The 22,071-nt window shown below is 50.1% G+C and overlaps 1 protein-coding gene across 1 annotated transcript in view; it reads left to right on the top strand.

Annotated features, from left to right (window-relative positions):
* The first annotated feature begins 6,097 nt into the window (after positions 1-6,097).
* Positions 6,098-22,071, top strand: part of LOC134983776 (zinc finger protein OZF-like) — a 43,851-nt gene continuing 27,877 nt past the window's right edge. The window contains exons 1-5 of the mRNA XM_063949413.1: positions 6,098-6,239; positions 9,936-10,127; positions 12,197-12,275; positions 12,394-12,491; positions 19,025-19,361. Coding sequence (XP_063805483.1) covers positions 12,242-12,275; positions 12,394-12,491; positions 19,025-19,361 — 469 coding nt within the window. The 5' untranslated portion in view covers positions 6,098-6,239; positions 9,936-10,127; positions 12,197-12,241. The remainder of the gene's footprint in view (positions 6,240-9,935; positions 10,128-12,196; positions 12,276-12,393; positions 12,492-19,024; positions 19,362-22,071) is intronic.

The raw sequence follows: 22,071 nt of genomic DNA, 5'->3' as shown, positions 1-22,071 counted from the left end.
GTGTAAAATGGGGTCCTGGCTGCCGCAATGTGTAAAAAGGGGGACTGGCTGCCGCAATGTGTAAAATGGGGTCCTGGCTGCCGCAATGTGTAAAAAGGGGGACTGGCTGCCGCAATGTGTTAAAAGGGAGACTGGCTGCCGCAATGTGTAAAATGGGGTCCTGGCTGCCGCAATGTGTAAAAAGGGGGACTGGCTGCCGCAATGTGTTAAAAGGGAGACTGGCTGCCGCAATGTGTAAAATGGGGTCCTGGCTGCCGCAATGTGTAAAAAGGGGGACTGGCTGCCGCAATGTGTTAAAAGGGAGACTGGCTGCCGCAATGTGTAAAATGGGGTCCTGGCTGCCGCAATGTGTAAAAAGGGGGACTGGCTGCCGCAATGTGTAAAAAGGGGGACTGGCTGCCGCAATGTGTAAAATGGGGTCCTGGCTGCCGCAATGTATAAAAAGGGGTCCTGGCTGCCGCAATGTGTAAAAATTGGGTCCTGGCTGCCGCAATGTGTAAAATGGGTTCCTGGCTGCCGCAATGTGTAAAAAGGGGTCCTGGCTGCCGCAATGTGTAAAAAGGGGGCATGGCTGCCGCAATGTGTAAAAAGGGGGACTGTCTGCTGTTATGTGTAAAAAGGGGGACTGGCTGCCGCAATGGTTAAAAAGGGGTCCTGGCTGCCGCAATGTATAAAAAGGGGGCCTGGCTGCCGCAATGTATAAAAAGGGGGCCTGGCTGCCGCAATGTATAAAAAGAGGGCCTGGCTGCCGCAATGTGTAAAATGGGGTCCTGGCTGCCGCAATGTGTAAAATGGGGTCCTGGCTGCCGCAATGTGTAAAAAGGGGGACTGGCTGCCGCAATGTGTAAAATGGGGTCCTGGCTGCCGCAATGTGTAAAAAGGGGTCCTGGCTGCCGCAATGTATAAAAAGGGGTCCTGGCTGCCGCAATGTGTAAAATGGGGTCCTGGCTGCCGCAATGTGTAAAATGGGGTCCTGGCTGCCGCAATGTGTAAAAAGGGGGATTGGCTGCCGCAGTGTGTAAAAAGGGGGACTGGCTGCCGCAATGTATAAAATGGGGTCCTGGCTGCCGCAATGTGTAAAAAGGGGTCCTGGCTGCCGCAATGTGTAAAAAGGGGGACTGGCTGCCGCAGTGTGTAAAAAGGGGGATTGGCTGCCGCAGTGTGTAAAAAGGGGGATTGGCTGCCGCAATGTGTAAAATGGGGTCCTGGCTGCCGCAATGTGTAAAATGGGGTCCTGGCTGCCGCAATGTGTAAAAAGGGGGCCTGGCTGCCGCAATGTATAAAAAGAGGTCCTGGCTGCGCAATGTGTAAAATGGAGTCCTGGCTGCCGCAATGTGTAAAAAGGGGTCCTGGCTGCCGCAATGTGTAAAAAGGGGTCCTGGCTGCCGCAATGTGTAAAAAGGGGGACTGGCTGCCGCAATGTGTAAAATGGAGTCCTGGCTGCCGCAATGTGTAAAAAGGGGGACTGGCTGCCGCAATGTATAAAATGGGGTCCTGGCTGCCGCAATGTGTAAAAAGGGGTCCTGGCTGCCGCAATGTGTAAAAAGGGGTCCTGGCTGCCGCAATGTATAAAAAGGGGGCCTGGCTGCCGCAATGTATAAAAAGGGGTCCTGGCTGCCGAAATGTGTAAAAAGGGGTCCTGGCTGCCGCAATGTGTAAAATGGGGTCCTGGCTGCCGCAATGTATAAAAAGGGGTCCTGGCTGCCGCAATGTGTAAAAAGGGGGCATGGCTGCCGCAATGTGTAAAAAGGGGGACTGTCTGCTGTAATGTATAAAAAGAGGTCCTGGCTGCCGCAATGTGTAAAATGGAGTCCTGGCTGCCGCAATGTGTAAAAAGGGGGACTGGCTGCCGCAATGTGTAAAATGGGGTCCTGGCTGCCGCAATGTGTAAAAAGGGGTCCTGGCTGCCGCAATGTGTAAAAAGGGGGCATGGCTGACGCAATGTGTAAAAAGGGGGCCTGGCTGCCGCAATGTATAAAAAGAGGGCCTGGCTGCCGCAATGTGTAAAATGGGGTCCTGGCTGCCGCAATGTGTAAAATGGGGTCCTGGCTGCCGCAATGTGTAAAAAGGGGGACTGGCTGCCGCAATGTGTAAAATGGGGTCCTGGCTGCCGCAATGTGTAAAAAGGGGTCCTGGCTGCCGCAATGTATAAAAAGGGGTCCTGGCTGCCGCAATGTGTAAAATGGGGGACTGGCTGCAGCAATGTGTAAAATGGGGTCCTGGCTGCCGCAATGTGTAAAATGGGGTCCTGGCTGCCGCAATGTGTAAAATGGGGTCCTGGCTGCCGCAATGTGTAAAAAGGGGGACTGGCTGCCGCAATGTGTAAAATGGGGTCCTGGCTGCCGCAATGTGTAAAAAGGGGGACTGGCTGCCGCAATGTGTTAAAAGGGAGACTGGCTGCCGCAATGTGTAAAATGGGGTCCTGGCTGCCGCAATGTATAAAAAAAGGGGTCCTGGCTGCCGCAATGTGTAAAAAGGGGGACTGGCTGCCGCAATGTGTAAAATGGGGTCCTGGCTGCCGCAATGTGTAAAATGGGGTCCTGGCTGCCGCAATGTGTAAAAAGGGGGACTGGCTGCCGCAATGTGTAAAATGGGGTCCTGGCTGCCGCAATGTGTAAAAAGGGGGACTGGCTGCCGCAATGTGTTAAAAGGGAGACTGGCTGCCGCAATGTGTAAAATGGGGTCCTGGCTGCCGCAATGTGTAAAAAGGGGGACTGGCTGCCGCAATGTGTTAAAAGGGAGACTGGCTGCCGCAATGTGTAAAATGGGGTCCTGGCTGCCGCAATGTGTAAAAAGGGGGACTGGCTGCCGCAATGTGTTAAAAGGGAGACTGGCTGCCGCAATGTGTAAAATGGGGTCCTGGCTGCCGCAATGTGTAAAAAGGGGGACTGGCTGCCGCAATGTGTAAAATGGGGTCCTGGCTGCCGCAATGTATAAAAAGGGGTCCTGGCTGCCGCAATGTGTAAAATGGGGGACTGGCTGCAGCAATGTGTAAAATGGGGTCCTGGCTGCCGCAATGTGTAAAATGGGGTCCTGGCTGCCGCAATGTGTAAAATGGGGTCCTGGCTGCCGCAATGTGTAAAAAGGGGGACTGGCTGCCGCAATGTGTAAAATGGGGTCCTGGCTGCCGCAATGTGTAAAATGGGGTCCTGGCTGCCGCAATGTGTAAAAAGGGGGCCTGGCTGCCGCAATGTGTAAAAAGAGGTCCTGGCTGCCGCAATGTGTAAAATGGAGTCCTGGCTGCCGCAATGTGTAAAAAGGGGTCCTGGCTGCCGCAATGTGTAAAATGGGGTCCTGGCTGCCGCAATGTGTAAAAAGGGGGACTGGCTGCCGCAATGTGTAAAATGGAGTCCTGGCTGCCGCAATGTGTAAAAAGGGGGACTGGCTGCCGCAATGTATAAAATGGGGTCCTGGCTGCCGCAATGTGTAAAAAGGGGGCCTGGCTGCCGCAATGTATAAAAAGGGGGCCTGGCTGCCGCAATGTATAAAAAGGGGGCCTGGCTGCCGCAATGTGTAAAAAGGGGTCCTGGCTGCCGCAATGTGTAAAAAGGGGTCCTGGCTGCCGCAATGTGTAAAATGGGGTCCTGGCTGCCGCAATGTGTAAAAAGGGGGACTGGCTGCCGCAATGTGTAAAATGGGGTCCTGGCTGCCGCAATGTATAAAAAGGGGTCCTGGCTGCCGCAATGTGTAAAATGGGGTCCTGGCTGCCGCAATGTGTAAAATGGGGTCCTGGCTGCCGCAATATGTAAAAAGGGGTCCTGGCTGCCGCAATGGTTAAAAAGGGGTCCTGGCTGCCGCAATGTATAAAAAGGGGGCCTGGCTGCCGCAATGTATAAAAAGGGGGCCTGGCTGCCGCAATGTATAAAAAGAGGGCCTGGCTGCCGCAATGTGTAAAATGGGGTCCTGGCTGCCGCAATGTGTAAAATGGGGTCCTGGCTGCCGCAATGTGTAAAAAGGGGGACTGGCTGCCGCAATGTGTAAAATGGGGTCCTGGCTGCCGCAATGTGTAAAAAGGGGTCCTGGCTGCCGCAATGTATAAAAAGGGGTCCTGGCTGCCGCAATGTGTAAAATGGGGGACTGGCTGCAGCAATGTGTAAAATGGGGTCCTGGCTGCCGCAATGTGTAAAATGGGGTCCTGGCTGCCGCAATGTGTAAAATGGGGTCCTGGCTGCCGCAATGTGTAAAAAGGGGGACTGGCTGCCGCAATGTGTAAAATGGGGTCCTGGCTGCCGCAATGTGTAAAAAGGGGGACTGGCTGCCGCAATGTGTTAAAAGGGAGACTGGCTGCCGCAATGTGTAAAATGGGGTCCTGGCTGCCGCAATGTATAAAAAAAGGGGTCCTGGCTGCCGCAATGTGTAAAAAGGGGGACTGGCTGCCGCAATGTGTAAAATGGGGTCCTGGCTGCCGCAATGTGTAAAATGGGGTCCTGGCTGCCGCAATGTGTAAAAAGGGGGACTGGCTGCCGCAATGTGTAAAATGGGGTCCTGGCTGCCGCAATGTGTAAAAAGGGGGACTGGCTGCCGCAATGTGTTAAAAGGGAGACTGGCTGCCGCAATGTGTAAAATGGGGTCCTGGCTGCCGCAATGTGTAAAAAGGGGGACTGGCTGCCGCAATGTGTTAAAAGGGAGACTGGCTGCCGCAATGTGTAAAATGGGGTCCTGGCTGCCGCAATGTGTAAAAAGGGGGACTGGCTGCCGCAATGTGTTAAAAGGGAGACTGGCTGCCGCAATGTGTAAAATGGGGTCCTGGCTGCCGCAATGTGTAAAAAGGGGGACTGGCTGCCGCAATGTGTAAAATGGGGTCCTGGCTGCCGCAATGTATAAAAAGGGGTCCTGGCTGCCGCAATGTGTAAAATGGGGGACTGGCTGCAGCAATGTGTAAAATGGGGTCCTGGCTGCCGCAATGTGTAAAATGGGGTCCTGGCTGCCGCAATGTGTAAAATGGGGTCCTGGCTGCCGCAATGTGTAAAAAGGGGGACTGGCTGCCGCAATGTGTAAAATGGGGTCCTGGCTGCCGCAATGTGTAAAAAGGGGGACTGGCTGCCGCAATGTGTTAAAAGGGAGACTGTCTGCTGTAATGTATAAAAGGGGCTCTACGTGGTGTAGTGGCGCTACTGTGCAGCGTAATTTGAATAATGTAGACTACTGTGCACCGTAGTATGAATTGCTATTATTTTGTGGTCACGCCCCTTCCCGTGAAGCCACGCCCCTATAAATTTTTCAAGCGCCTACGGCGCACACTGCCCCTGTCTTACATGGGGGGGGGGCGCCACTGTCATTTCTTGCACACAGCGCTAAAATGCCTAGTTACAGCACTGATCTGCGCCACCTGTATTACGGTAACGGCACTGGTCTGCGCCACCTGTATTACGGTAACGGTACTGGTCTGCGCCACCTGTATTACGGTAACGGCGGGGTCTGCGCCACCTGTATTACGGTAACGGCGGGGTCTGCGCCACCTGTATTACGGTAACGGCGGGGTCTGCGCCACCTGTATTACAGTAAAGGTGGGGTCTGCGCCACCTGTATTACGGTAACAGCGGGGTCTGCGCCACCTGTATTACGGTAACGCGAGGTCTGCGCCACCTGTATTACAGTAATAGGACACTAGAGTGTCAGCCACCTGTACAGGGATAATGCAGCACCAGAGGCTGCTCCAGCTGCACTATAACAAGGCACCAGAGGCTGCTCCCCCTGTAGTACAGAACCTGACACCAGAGCTGCTCAGCCTATAGAATAATAATAATAATAATAATATCATTACCTGCTGCCAGACACAGCAATGGCTGCTCTCTGCTCCTGCTGCCTTGTGGGAATGACAGAAGGAAGGCGGAGCTCAGACCAGGGGAAAATGGCCGCCGCTCCTGACGTCACTAAACGGCTAGGGAACCTATTGCTGCTGCCGGACTGGTCTACAAGAAAATGGCCGCCGGCCTCCTGCACTGAGGACATGTATTGTAATAGTCATAATAGAGGGCGGGCTGGGGCGGGGTGTTGGAGGGGAGGGGCCAGTAACTAGGAAGCGGCCTGTGCCAACCATTCCCTACTTCCTGCTTGTGCTTTCCACCTTACTTCCGGCCTGTGCTTTCCACCTTACTTCCGGTCCTCAGTGTCCGTAGAGATCAGGTTATGGCGTCTTACTATACAGGGGGAGCAGCCTGTGGTGTCCTAATATTATTATTATTATTATTATTACACAGGGGGAGCAGCCTGTGGTTTCCAGAAATTATTATATAGAGGTAGTAGCCTGTTGTGTCCTTTTATTATTATTATTATTATTATTATACATTGGGAGTGATGGTGATGTCCTACAATACAGGAGGAATGGTCTGAGGTGTCCTGCTTTTAAAGACATCTGTTATTATTTTTATACTGGGGAGCAGCCTTTAGTGTCGTTATTATTATTTCTCTAACGTCCTAGTGGATGCTGGGAACTCCGTAAGGACCATGGGGAATAGCGGCTCCGCAGGAGACTGGGCACAACTAAAGAAAGCTTTAGGTCACCTGGTGTGCACTGGCTCCTCCCACTATGACCCTCCTCCAAGCCTCAGTTAGAATTTTGTGCCCAGCCGAGCTGGATGCACACTAGGGGCTCTCCTGAGCTCCTAGAAAGAAAGTATATTTTAGGTTTTTTATTTTCAGTGAGACCTGCTGGCAACAGGCTCACTGCAACGAGGGACTAAGGGGAGAAGAAGTGAACTCACCTGCGTGCAGAGTGGATTGGGCTTCTTAGGCTACTGGACACCATTAGCTCCAGAGGGATCGAACACAGGCCCAGCCTCGGTCGTCCGGTCCCGGAGCCGCGCCGCCGTCCTCCTTGCAGAGCCAGAAGCAAGAAAAGAATCCTGGAAATCGGCGGCAGAAGACTTCGGTCTTCATTAAGGTAGCGCACAGCACTGCAGCTGTGCGCCATTGCTCCCTATGCACACCACACACCCCGGTCACTGATGGGTGCAGGGCGCTGGGGGGGGCGCCCTGGGCAGCAATTAGAGTACCTTAACAAGTGGCAAACACACATAATATAGCCTAAAAAGCTATATATGTGTAAAATACCCCTGCCACATTAATATTATAAAAGCGGGAGAAGTCCGCCGAAAAAGTGGCGGGGCTATCTCCCTCAGCACACTGGCACCATTTCCTCTCACAGCTCTGCTGGAAGGACGCTCCCCAGGCTCTCCCCTGCAGTTTCCAGGCTCAATAGGGTAAAAAAGAGGGGGGGCACTAAATTTAGGCGCAATATTATACATATAAGCAGCTATTGGGAAAAATCACTCAGTTATAGTGTATATCCCTGTGTTATATTGCGCTGTTGGTGTGTGCTGGCATACTCTCCCTCTGTCTCCCCAAAGGGCTTTTGTGGGGTCCTGTCCTCAGTCAGAGCATTCCCTGTGTGTGTGCGGTATGTTGGTACGGCTGTGTCGACATGTTTGATGAGGAGACTTATGTGGAGGCGGAGCAGATGCCGATAAATGTGATGTCACCCCCTGCGGGGTCGACACCTGAGTGGATGGATATGTGGAAGGAATTACGTGATAGTGTCAACTCCTTACATATAAGGTTTGACGACATGGGACAGCCGGCTTCTCAGCCCGTGCCTGCCCAGGCGTCTCAAAAGCCATCAGGAGCTCAAAAACGCCCGTTACCTCAGATGGCAGACACAGATGTCGACACAGATACTGATTCCAGTGTCGACGACGAAGAAACTAATGTACATTCCAATAGGGCCATCTGTTACATGATTACGGCAATGAAAGATGTGTTGCACATTTCTGACATTAACCCAGTTACCACAAAAAAGGGTATTACGTTTGGGGAGAAAAATCAACCAGTGGTTTTTCCCCCATCTGAGGAGTTAAATGAAGTATGTGAAGAAGCGTGGGCTTCCCCCCGATAATAAAAACTGGTAATTTCTAAAAAGTTACTAATGGCGTACCCTTTCCCGCCAGAGGACAGGATACGTTGGGAGACATCCCCTAGAGTGGATAAGGCACTCACACGCTTGTCAAAAAAGGTAGCACTACCGTCTCAGGATACGGCCGCCCTAACAGAGCCTGCGGATAGAAAGCAGGAGGCTATCCTGAAGTCTGTATATACACACTCAGGTACTATACTGGGACCGGCAATTTGCAAGATTCTACAAGTTTGATACCCTGGCTGAGGAGGACCTTGAGTTTGCTCATTCGGTGCTGCAGAGTCATCCGCACTCTCCCGCCCGTTTGGGAGCTTTGGTATAATCCCCATGGTCCTTACGGAGTTCCCAGCATCCACTAGGACGTCAGAGAAAATAAGAATTTACTCACTGGTAATTCTATTTCTCGTAGTCCGTAGTGGATGCTGGGCGCCCATTCCAAGTGCGGATTGTCTGCAATACTTGTATATAGTTATTTCCTAACTAAAGGGTTATTGTTGAGCCATCTGTTGAGAGGCTCAGTTGTTCTTCATACTGTTGACTGGGTATAGTATCACGAGTTGTACGGTGTGATTGGTGTGGCTGGTATGAGTCTTACCCGGGATTCAAAATCCTTTCCTTATTGTGTCAGCTCTTCCGGGCACAGTTTCCTAACTGAGGTCTGCAGGAGGGGCATAGGGGGAGGAGCCAGTGCACACCAGGTAGTCCTAAAGCTTTCTTTAGTTGTGCCCAGTCTCCTGCGGAGCCCGCTATTCCCCATGGTCCTTACGGAGTTCCCAGCATCCACTACGGACTACGAGAAATAGAATTACCGGTGAGTAAATTCTTATTTATTATTACTATTATTAATTTGATTACATGTACTGTATTTGCTGGCGTATAAGACTACTTTTTTGCCCTGCAAAACATGCCTCCAAGTGGGGGGGGTCGTCTTATACGCCGGGTCCACTTCATACGCCGGGTGCCATAGTGGCCTCCCGATGCACTGCGGCCGCGGCGGGTCATCAGCGTGGCTGCGGCGAGCATCAGCAGCGATACAGGGGTGCCAGCCTTTTCAGCATGACCGGCCCGTTCTGCTCGGCGGGAAGCAGCGGCGCTCCAACCCGCCCCTTGAACATGCGGTCATAATATACAGTATGTCACTTGGTATTAATAGACTGCTGCTTGTGACAGGGAGACAGGGAGGGCAAACAGGGAGCAGGGACCAATCCAATCAATCTTTGTATACAGCCAACAGCCAACCACAGTACTGCACCATTGTACAGTACAATACAGCATAGAAAAAGTCCAGCCGTCAAACGCCTATCAACCCTATCATGGCACCAGCAAAAAGAAAGAAATATGATGCAAGTTTTAAACTTCTTTGTTCTTTTACGTTTTATTTGGTGTGTGGAAGGTGTGCGGAAGAGGGGGTAGACTTATACGGCGAGTATATAACAAACTCTATATTTTGAGTGGAAATGTTGGGGGTCGTCTTATACGCCGGCAAATACGGTAATTGTGGGGATTGAAAATATTGCTCAAAATCTAGGATGTATAAAAGCAGAGACCATAATATCCCTGGTATGTGTAACAGATGATAATTGGAGCAGTATGAAGCAAATGTATATCAGACTCCTGGGAGTGTCACAGTGATGTCACTTATATCTATAGTAATAATACAGAGACATAACTGGGAAGGTGAAGGGATCTGTGAGCATCACAGTGACATCACTTATATCTCTACTAATAATACAGGGACATGACTGGGGAAGTGAGAGGATCTGGGTGCATCACAGTGACGTCATTTATATCTATAGTAATAATACAGGGACATGACTGGGGAGGTGAAGGTATCTGGGAGCGTCACAGTGACATCACTTATATCTATAGAAATAATACAGGGACATGACTGGGGAGGTGAGGGGATCTGGGAGCATCACAGTGACATCGCTTATATCTATAGTAATAATGCAGGGACATGACTGGGGAGCTGTAGGGATCTGGGAGTATTTGCAGCAATATTGATGTCTCCCCCATTTTACAGGGTAATACAGTAGTGTAGACGACCTTTGGTGAGTGTGAGACACCCAGCAGCCATCCTCGTGTGTCAGGTGGACTAAGCAGGACCCACAGCCCCATCACGGTGCCTCCACCTCACTCACTGATACTTGAGAGACACGGTGACCAGAAGATCCTGGAACTCGCCAACAAGATCATTCAGCTGCTGACAGGAGAGGTGACTGCTGGGAATGGGGTATTATACAGTAACACCAGGGTATGTGTCTGGGTGATGACTGGAGAGGTGGCTGCTGGGAATGGGACATTATACAGTAACACCAGCGGATGTGTCTGGGTGATGACTGGAGAGGTGACTGCTGGGAATGGGACATTATACAGTAACACCGGGGGACGTGTCTGGGTGATGACTGGAGAGGTGACTACTGGGAATGGGACATTATACAGTAACACCAGGGGATGTATCTGAGTGATGACTGGAGAGCTGACTGCTGGGAATGGGGCATTATACAGTAACACCGGGGGATGTGTCTGGGTGATGACTGGAGAGGTGACTGCTGGGAATGGGACATTATACAGTAACACCGGGGGATGTGTCTGGGTGATGACTGGAGAGCTGACTGCTGGGAATGGGGCATTATACAGTAACACCGGGGGATGTGTCTGGGTGATGACTGGAGAGGTGACTGCTGGGAATGGGACATTATACAGTAACACAGGGGGACGTGTCTGGGTAATGACTGGATAAGTGACTGCTGGGAATGGGACATTATACAGTAACACCAGGGGGACGTGTCTGGGTTATGAGAGAGAGGTGACTGCTGGGAATGGGACATTATACAGTAACACCAGGGAACGTGTCTGGGTGATGGCTGGGAATGGGGTATTATACATTAACACCAGGGGACGTGTCTGGGTTATATGAGAGAGGTCACTGCTGGGAATGGGACATTATACAGTAACACCAGGAGACGTGTCTGGGTGACTGCTGGGAATGGGACATTATACAGTAACACCAGGGGATGTGTCTGGGTAATGACTGGAGAGGTGACTGCTGGGAATGGGACATTATACAGTAACACCGGGGGATATGACTGGAGAGGTGACTGCTGGGAATGGGACATTATACAGTAACACCAGGGGATGTGTCTCGGTGATGACTGGAGAGGTGACTGCTGGGAATGGGACATTATACAGTAACATTGGGGAACTTGTCTGGGTGATGACTGGAGAGGTGACTGCTGGGAATGGGGCATTATACAGTAACATCAGGGGACGTGTCTGGGTGAAGACTGGAGAGGTGACTGCTGGGAATGGGACATAATACAGTAACACTAGGGGATGTGTCTGGGTGATGACTGGAGAGGTGACTGCTGGGAATGAGACATTATACAGTAACACCAGGGGATGTGTCTGGGTGATGACTGGAGAGGTGACTGCTGGGAATTGGGAATGGGGCATTATACAGTAACACCGGGGGATGTGTCTGGGTGATGACTGGAGAGGTGACTGCTGGGAATGGGACATAATACAGTAACACCGGGGGACGTGTCTGGGTGATGACTGGAGAGGTGACTGCTGGGAATGGGACATTATACAGTAACACCAGGGGATGTGTCTGGGTGATGACTGGAGAGGTGACTGCTGGGAATGGGGCATTATACAGTAACACCAGGGGACGTGTCTGGGTGATGACTGGAGAGGTGACTTCTGGGAATGGGGCATTATACAGTAACACCAGTGGATGTGTCTGGGTGATGACTGGAGAGCTGACTGCTGGGAATGGGACATTATACAGTAACACCAGTGGATGTGTCTGGGTGATGACTGGAGAGGTGACTGCTGGGAATGGGGCATTATAAAGTAACACCAGGGGATGTGTCTGGGTGATGACTGGAGAGGTGACTGCTGGGAATGGGACATTATACAGTAACACCAGGGGATGTGCCTGGGTGAGGACTGGAGAGGTGACTGCTGGGAATGGGGCATTATACAGTAACACCGGGGGATGTGTCTGGGTGATGACTGGAGAGGTGAATGCTGGGAATGGGACATTATACAGTAACACCGGGGGATGTGTCTGGGTGATGACTGGAGAGGTGACTGCTGGGAATGGGGTATTATACAGTAACACCAGGGGACGTGTCTGGGTGATGACTGGAGAGGTGACTGCTGGGAATGGGGCATTATACAGTAACACCAGGGGAAATGTCTGGGTGATGACTGTATCACTGTGTGTGTCAGGTTCCTATAAGGTGTCAGGATGTCACTGTCTATGTCTCCATGCAGGAGGAGGAGTATATAGAGGAACACAGCGGTCTGTACAAGGACGTGATGATGGAGAATCACTGGCCCCTCACATCACTGGGTAAGAGGAGACTGTCATGTATTGTATAGGGGAGAGCAGGTATGGGGGCCCCTCTATACACACATCATCTGATAATCACATATATACACTGTACTCAGTCACTGTGTGTCTCCTACAGATGGACCCAGTAACAGAGATACCCCAGAGAGATGTCCCCGTCTACTGTATTCCCAGGATTGTACAGAGGAGAATCACAGGATCCCACAAGAGGATCAGGTAGGTGGGATTTAGGGTGAGAGTAGAGCAGCGTGACTTATACACTGATATTATACTGTTTCACCTCAGTTTAATCACTATGTAAATGCCATTGTATTTTCTGCTGCGGGGTACACTGGGCTCCACAAGGATTAACATCGGGTGTAGAGTAGGATCTTGATCCGAGGCACCAACAGGCTCAGAGCTTTTGACTGTTCCCAAGATGCTCAGTGCCGCCTCCTCTATAGCCCTGCCTCCTCTATAGCCCCACCTCCTCTATAGCCCCGCCTCCGTGCACAGGAGCTCAGTCTGTAAGTTGGAGTCTTGCAGTAAGTAGGCACATAACAGGGGTGCTGCATTAGGCAGCCTATTGATGGCTTTATTGTAAAGGAAAAGACTGAAGAGTCTTCTGACAGAGTAACAGGGCTGCAGCCGGCAACGTCTCACAGACTTCCCTGACTGCAGCTCCATCGCCCCCAGCGGCGCTGTATACTCCCGCGCCCTGGTTGCCGGGTCACTGCAGCGGAGGCTCCGGTTCTTTCACAGCATCAGTCACACACACGCCACTGTCCTCCCGGATCGTGGGGCCGCAGGTACGGGGGAGGTAAGGGGTCTCTCTGGCCGCACTTTACCGCGATCCAGCACGGCTGTAGGAGGCGGGCTGCGCATGCGCTGGCGTGGACACTGTTATTGGGCAGCCACGCCACTAGCCACTAGGGACAATTACAGGGCACAGGTCTGGGTTTTTTATTATACATAACCCCGCTTTTCACTGCCCGCAGCGCCCGGTGGGGATGTCAGCAGGGGGAGCAGATCTGACCTGTGGCCCCTCCCCCAGCCCCAGGGCGCTATTTCTGCAAATGTTCCCGCCCTGGAGCTGCATCTCTCTCTCTCCCTCACTCCCGGGCAGCGGCCATTACAGACAGAGCTGAGCTGTTCCTGGGAATGCTGGGGCAAATCTTCCTCTGTGGAACCGCCTGACTGCCAGCTCTGTGCTTCCTACAGGACACTTAGTATTCTACCTGTCACTGGGACTGTGTTAGATAAGAAAGAGTGCATACAGTCAGGGTGGTGTGGTACAAACACCCTGTGATATACATCCAGTGCTTACTGTACATTGTTATATCTATTGTTATCACAAATAGCCATACTGAGTATTACTTTGTATTGCTAGTCCAGTGCAGTTTATGGTGTATAATTTCTGCATGGTATGTGTGTGACTATATATGTGTGTGTGCATGTAGCTGCTGCGTGGCTGCCTTATTGCAGAGTATTTCACTCAGTGGGCTATTCCTATATTGTTATATCTACTGTTATCACATATAGCCATACTGAGTATTACTTTGTATAGCTAGTCCAGTGCAGTTTATGGTGTATAATTTCTGCATGGTATGTGTGTGACTATATATGTGTGTGTGCATGTAGCTGCTGCGTGGCTGCCTTATTGCAGAGTATTTCACTCAGCGGGCTACTCCTATATTGTTATATCTACTGTTATCACATATAGCCGTACTGAGTATTACTTTGTATTGCTAGTCCAGTGCAGTTTATGGTGTATAATTTCTGCATGGTATGTGTGTGACTATATATGTGTGTGTGCATGTAGCTGCTGCGTGGCTGCCTTATTGCAGAGTATTTCACTCAGCGGGCTACTCCTATATTGTTATATCTACTGTTATCACATATAGCCATACTGAGTATTACTTTGTATAGCTAGTCCAGTGCAGTTTATGGTGTATAATTTCTGCATGGTATGTGTGTGACTATATATGTGTGTGTGCATGTAGCTGCTGCGTGGCTGCCTTATTGCAGAGTATTTCACTCAGCGTGCTATTCCTATATTGTTATATCTATTGTTATCACATATAGCTATACTGAGTATTACTTTGTATTGCTAGTCCAGTGCAGTTTATGGTGTATAATTTCTGCATGGTACGTGTGTGACTATATATGTGTGTGTGCATGTAGCTGCTGCGTGGCTGCCTTATTGCAGAGTATTTCACTCAGCGTGCTATTCCTATATTGTTATATCTACTGTTATCACATATAGCCGTACTGAGTATTACTTTGTATTGCTAGTCCAGTGCAGTTTATGGTATATAATTTCTGCATGGTACGTGTGTGACTATATATGTGTGTGTGCATGTAGCTGCTGCGTGGCTGCCTTATTACAGAGTATTTCTCTCAGCGGGCTATTCCTATATTGCTATACCTGAGTGACTAAGTATATCAGATTTCTTTCTGTATAATATAGGATTGTATCACAAGATATACTTGCTGTGTATTTTTCCTTGTGATTTATAGTCACCATATCGATTTATATCTCTTGAACTCCCGGTTTGTGCTGTCATTGTCACATCACCGTGTGTTCTTGCTGGGTATATTGCTGCTACACCTTGTACCAGGTTGCCCGATATTGTGCACGCTCTTATGTCTGCTACACGTGGCAACGACGCTGGTGCTTCTCCCACACTGTGTGGTAGTGAGGCCGCAGACGTAATGGAGGAAATGGTTGTTTCCTCTGCTCTACAAGTAACTACCGTCACCTCCCTGAAGGAACCGATGGATAGACATGTGGAGTGTTTTTTAAAAGCAATTTATACCCTAGCAGGGGCTGTGCATAGGCCAACCATTGCAGCAACTTGGGCTGCTGAAGCTGTTGAGGCGTGGGCTCAGGAGTTTGTGGCGGATCTGCCTTCCAATGCGTCTGAGCATGCTCGACAATGTCTCTTGTATATTACCACGGCTTCTCTGTACCTTAACCTCCTATGCCGGGGTGCTCGAGACCAAGGCTGCTACTACGTCTGTCTTGGCAAGACGTATCCTTTGGATGAGATTCTGGTCGGTGGATGTTGATTCCAAGAAAACCCTGGAGGTGCTTCCTTTCAAGGGAGACATTCTCTTCGGAGAAGACCTCAATAAGATTGTGGCTGATCTGGCTACTGCTAAAACTACTTGCCTACCTAGTACGGCTCCTTCCGTACAGAAGGCTAAAAGTACTTTCGCTCTGCCCTTTCGTCCTCCAGGAAAAGCAAAAGGTCAGGCATACCCAAAGCAAGCTCGTGCTTCCAGACCTGCCAAGCCCAGACCGAAGCGTGCCTGGGCCGCCCATCAGCCAGCTTCCAAAACTGACAAGCCTGCCACATGACGGGGCGTGCCTCCCACTGGGGGATCCCAAGGTGGGGGGCCTACTTTTAGGTTTTGCCCAGGAATGGTTGCAGACCACTTCGGATAACTGGGTAAGTGAAGTCGTCACTCGAAGGTTACGCCATACCTTTCTAGAATCGTCCCCCTCATCGATTTTGTTTGACAGATGTGCCTCTGGATCCGGCAAAAGCATACACCTGGCATTTGGTGGTGCACTCCCTCCTGTCCACCGGAGTGGTGGTACAGGTTCCTCTAGCTCAAAGAGGCAACGGGTACTATTCAATTCTGTTCCTAGTCCCGAAAACCGGACGAGTCCTCACGGCCCATTCTCAATCTGAAGTCCTTGAACAAGCATGTGCGGGTCTCCCAACTTTCGTATGGAAACTCTGCACTCTATTGTTCTGGCCTTGGAGCCTGGGGACTTTATGGTCTCCCTGAACATACAGGATGCCTTCCTGCATATTCCTATTGCGGTATCTCATCAGCAGTACCTGAGGTTTGCGGTGGGCAACCTACATTACCAATTTCGGGGCGTTACCCTTTGGTTTGACAATGGCTCCCCGAGTTTTCACCAAAGTTATGGCGGTCATGACTGCTTCACTCCGCTGTCAAGAGGTCAGGATCCTGCCGTATCTGGATGAATTGTTGATCCTGGCGAATTCCCCAGATCTTCTCCTGTGTCATCTCGATCTGACGGTCCAGTGCATGAAAGCCCACGGGTGGCTGATCAACTGGAAGAAATCCTCCCTGGTTCCTGCTCGGAGCATGGTACACCTGGGGGCGTTATTGGACACTCACAACCAGCAGTTGTTCCTGTCTAAGGAGAAAGTCCTGAAACTTCAGGACAGGATTCAATGCTTCCTATCTCGTCCGCAAGTGTTGATTCATTCGGCAATGCAAGTGCTAGGTCTCATGGTGTCGGCTTTCGACATGGTGGAGTATGCTCAATTCCATTCTCGCCCTCTGCAGAAGTTGATTCTGTCCAAGTGGGATGGCCTGCCTCACCGGATCAGGTTTCACATGATCTCCTTGTCTCCGGGGGTCCTCCTGTCACTGAGCTGGTGGCCCCAGGACCAACGGTTGTGCAGGGGCCGTCCCTTCTGGATATCCAACTGGGTCCTGCTGACGACGGATGCCAGTCTAAGAGGTTGGGGAGTAGTGTTGGAACAGCACTCTCTTCAGGGTCGGTGGACCAAGGAGGAGTCTCTACTCCCGATAAATATTCTGGAACTGCGGGCAGTGTTCAATGCGTTGACAATGGCCCAGCATCTCATACTGAACAGACCTGTTCAAGTAGAATCGGACAATCAGGGCGGCACTCGAAGCCGCATGGCATTGAGGGAAGTATCACAGATTCTTCAGTGGGTGGAACATCATCTGCCAGCCATATCGGCAGTGTTCATTCTGAGGGTCCTAAACTGGGAAGCGGACTTTCTCATTCATCAGGACGTACATGCCAGAGAGTGGAGCCTCCATCCAGAAGTGTTTCAACTCCTCGTGGACAAGTGGGGCCTTCCAGATGTGGACCTGATGGCATCTCGACACAATCACAAGGTTCCAGTCTTCGGAGCAAGGACAAGGGATCCTCAAGCTGCGTTCATGGACGTTCTGGCAATACCATGGAACTTTCAGCTACCTTATGTGTTCCCTCCGGTGTCTCTCCTGCCCAGAGTAATACGGAAGTTCAAGCAAGAAGGCGGAAACCTACTTCTGGTTGCGCTAGCGTGGCCCAGATGGCACTGGTTCTCCGATCTACTGGGACTCTCGTGGGATCGTCCCCTTCTTCTTCCACAACGTCCGGACCTCCTCGTTCGGGGCCCTTGTGTTTACCAGGATTTGGCCCGTCTGGCATTGACAGCGTAGCTCTTGAAGCTTCCGTCCTGAGTGCCAAGGGTTTTTCTGAGGTGGTCGTTCAAACTGTGTTGAAGGCCGTAAGCCGGCTTCTGCTCGGATCTACCATAGGGTCTGTAATGCTTACTTCACTTGGCGTGCGTCTCATAATCATGACATTTCGAAGTTTAGTACGGCCAAACTATTGGCCTTTCTACAACAGGGCCTGGACTTAGGCCTGCGTCTGGCCTCCCTCAAGGTTCACATCTCTGCCATCCCTCAAGGTTCACATCTCTGCTTTGTTCCTTTGGTTTCAGAGAAAGATAGCTACCCTACCTGATGTCCATACATTCACTCAGGGTTTGCTGCGGATTCAGCCTCCATATGTGCCACCTGTGGCCCCTTGGGACTTGTCGGTGGTTTTGGAGGCCTTGCAAGAGTCTCCGTTTGAGCCTCTTGCCTCTGCTGACCTTAAGTGGCTGTCCCTTAAGGTCCTCTTCTTGCTGGCGATTGTTTCAGATAGAAGGGTATCGGACTTGGGTGCCTTATCCTGTAAGTCTCCCTATTTCATTTTTCACCGTGAACGGCCGGTTCTTAGAATGCGACCAGGTTATTTGCCTATGGTGGTGTCTTCCTTCCACCTTAACCAGGAGATTGTGGTTCCGGCTTTTAATTCTCCTGAGTTGTCTTCCAAAGAGCGGTCTTTGGATGTGGTACGGGCTCTCCGTATCAATGTGAAGAGAACTGCCTCTTTTAGGAAATCTGATTCTCTTTTTGTGTTGTTTGGTTTTCACAAACGTGGCTGGCCTGTTTCCAAGCAGACTTTGGCCAGGTGGATTAGAATGGTGATTGCACATGGTTATGTACAGGCTGGTCATCCGGTTCCTGCTACCATTAAAGCCCATTCTACTTGGTCGGTAGGACCTTCTTGGGCGGCCCACCATGGTGCGACCCTTGAACAGTTGTGCAAGGCGGCAACGTAGTCCTCTGGGAACACGTTTATAAGGTTCTATGCCTTCGATTCTTCCGCCTCCCAGGATGCTTCCTTTGGACACCGGGTTGTTGTGCCCGCTACAGTGCTTCCCCTCCCATAAGGAACTGCTTTAGGACATCCCCGATGTTAATCCTTGTGGAGCCCAGTGTACCCCGCAGCAGAAAACGAGATTTATGGTAAGAACTTACTGTTGTTAAATCTGTTTCTGCGAGGTACACTGGGCTCCACAAGGCGTCCACCCTGACACACTTAGCTTCTTTGGGTTGGTATTGGCATAGCCGCTGACACCCTTTCCTGTGTTTAGTGTGTGGTGTACTTGGCTACGAGCGATTGTCGTCTCTGATACCTGCTACTGCATTGGGCTGGTTAACGAAACTGAGCTCCTGTGCACGGAGGCGGGGTTATAGAGGAGGTGGCGCAGTGCATCTTGGGAACAGTCAAAAGCTTTGAGCCTGTTGGTATCCCGGATCAAGATCCTAGTCTACACCCGATGTTATCCTTGTGGAGCCCAGTGTACCGCGCAGAAAGAGATTTAACAACGGTAAGTTCTTACCATAAATATCTTTATTTTTTGGTTATTTAGATAGAACGTCTGTCTGATATTAAGGCAGAAGATATAGAGGAAGAAGAAGAGACGTATGTGACTGATATAAAGGCAGAAGATACAGAGGGAGAAGAAGAGACGTATGTGACTGATATAAAGGCAGAAGATATAGAGGAAGAAGAAGAGACGTATGTGACTGATATAAAGACAGAAGATATAGAGGGAGAAGAAGAGACTTATGTGACTGATATAAAGGCAGAAGATATAGAGGGAGAAGAAGAGACGTATGTGACTGATATGAAGGGAGAAGAAGAGACGTATGTATGGGGTGATCAGCAGTGTAAGGAGGAGGAGATCCCTACAGATATCAGCACAGGTGAGTAATTAACACTTATTACAGAAGTCACATATTCTTTTTGCTCAGTCACTACAGCAATCTCTTATCCTACACCCTCCTCCGCCATCAGCCCTGTTCTCAGTTGGGTGTTTCTAACACAAGGCTATCCATGACAAATATCACATAGAGAGTTATTACACACTTATTATAATGTTATTAAAAGTAACAAGCAGAAGTTTATTATTAGTGATTATATATAAATGTGTATGTATGTATATAATATAATTAGTATTGTTTTTTGTGGAGTGCCTAATTTATATGCATTTTGTTAGATGATGCAGGTATGAAATATTTCCTGCTATACAGTAGACCTGAGCTCACCAAATACAATTCGTATAAGATTCAGAAATAAAAGGAAATTTGAATCTAGAACTTCAAGTAAAACAGAGTAAATGCTTATCACAAGTACATATCTGTATAATTATAAGACAAGCGTTTTGCACTTGTTGTCACCCTTGCATGGGCGGGCTTGTTCTTATCCACTCCAATTCACTCTAAATCCAAATTGCGTGTCTCCCAACGCGTTTCGTCAATAGTGACTTCTTCAGGGGAGTTTTCTGTTAAAGGCTTTATTCTCAAATATCAGTGTAGACTTGAAATAATTGTGTAACCTTCAGACGGTAATTGTGGACTTGTTCATGATGAACACATTCCTAATTACGTGTGAATAATAGTTCCTGCTCTGAGCAGTTCTGAGGTTATGACTTTAGGGAATGTAATGGTCAGATCCAATATTGCTCAATCTAAGGTCTCCCAGTAGCCTTACTACATACATAAATGTGTCTTGCACTCAGTATTTTAACTAACAATAATAAACAGTGGAGTTTTAGTTCATGTATTGCTCAGTGCATTTAAGCCTGCAGCCCCTGACAAGGGACCCCACTATACTGCAGGTCCTACTCTATGGCTCAAAATAATTACCATACAAACAGCTATCGCATTAGTGTTAAACTTTAGGTATGCTCTCAGCGGTGGAACAGTGGCCGAAAGGCTTGAATAGGTTTTCAGAGCACCAGTCTGACATGCCACCACATCTCACGTGGCCCTCCAATTCACCAGATATGGGCCTGTGGGACTGTTTGGCTGGGTCCGGCATTGTACTGTTGGTGCAGTTCCTGATGCGTTTGGAATGATTGGTGGTTGCTAGGCGCCCTAAATGCCTGTGGTCCCGATTTGTCATGATCTGCTTTCGCCCACTGTTCCGCCGCTGAGATTCTTGGTGTCCATACTTCTTCCACTGTAGATGGATACTACTCACTGTCTACAAGGGATCACCAACAAACAAATGCCGGTCTCGGCCAAAACCAATGGCTCCCTTTTGCCAGTCGCATCACGTGCACGACCCATGGTTCCATCTGAAAAAGAAACAATATCTCAACAAATTTGCATTGTATCAATACCTCAGACATTCACAATGATCATCCAGTAGTTGTAGTGTCACCATCTACACGCATGTGCACGTCAGTTTTTTGTTTGGTGCGGCAGGAGCCAGACCATGGTCAGAGGGCTGCTGTTTTTTAGCAGCCATAAGTTTTCTTATTTCTCATACGTCCTAGAGGATGCTGGGGTCACTTCAGAACCATGGGGTATAGACGGATCCGCAGGAGACATGGGCACTTTAAGACTTTTCCAGAGTGTGAACTGGCTCCTGCCTCTATGCCCCTCCTCCAGACCTCAGTTTAGAATCTGTGCCCAGGCAGACTGGATGCCCTCCAGGGGAGCTCTACTGAGTTTCTCGGGAATAGACTTAGGTTAGGTTTTTTATTTTCAGGGAGCACTGCTGGCAACAGTCCCCCTGCTTCGTGGGACCTAGGGGAGGAAGTAGGAACCAACTTCTGTGAGTTTCATGGCTCTGCTTCTAAGCTGACAGGACACCATTAGCTCCTGAGGGGTACTGAACGCTAGCTGCGGCTATGTGCTCACTCCCACAGCCTGCCGTCACCCCCCTTACAGCGCCAGAAGTCAGAAGACAGGTGAGTAAGAGGAAAAGACTCTTCAACATCGGGACGGCTAGAAAGGTACCGCGCAGCGGGCGGGAACGCTGTGCGCCATGCTTCCACACACACAGGTACTGCAGGGTGCAGGGCGTGGGGGGAGGGGGGGTGCCCTGGGCAGCATGAACCCTTATAGGACTGGCAGATTAGGGGCATAAGTTGCTGCGGCACAGTCCTAACCCCGCCAGTATAAACATGAGTCTAAATCTGAGTGAAAGCGCGCCATTACAGGGGCGGGGCTTCTTACTCAGACAGCCAGCACACTGCTCAGCGCCATTTTCACTCCCTCCAGGCTGCAGAGAAGACCGCTGGTCCTCCTCCACTGCTGAAACAAGTATCAGAGTGTAAAACGGGGGGGGGGGGGGGGGGCAGTGAAATTTGGTGCTATGTACATTGTGTAATTATAAAAGCGCTGCATGTCAGTGGGCATTTTGTGTTTCACAGACAATTTATTACTGGCGCTGAGTTGTGAGCTGGCAATTCCTTCTGTATCCTTCTGACAGATTTTACTGTGGGTCTGTCCCCTATAAGCCCCGGGGTGTCTGTGGTGTGGTTGTGCACGTGTGTGACATGTCTGAGGCAGGGAGCTCTTCCCCTGAGGAAGCCATTATGGGGACACAGAGTTGTAATGTGGTGGCGCTACCGGCACACCACGAGCATGAATGGGTGAAAGAATTACGTGATAGTGTGAGTCA

This window comes from Pseudophryne corroboree (genome assembly GCF_028390025.1).
Source record: "Pseudophryne corroboree isolate aPseCor3 chromosome 3 unlocalized genomic scaffold, aPseCor3.hap2 SUPER_3_unloc_24, whole genome shotgun sequence".
NCBI classification, from domain to species: Eukaryota; Metazoa; Chordata; class Amphibia; order Anura; family Myobatrachidae; genus Pseudophryne; species Pseudophryne corroboree.
This window is presented reverse-complemented; position numbering and strand designations above follow the sequence as displayed.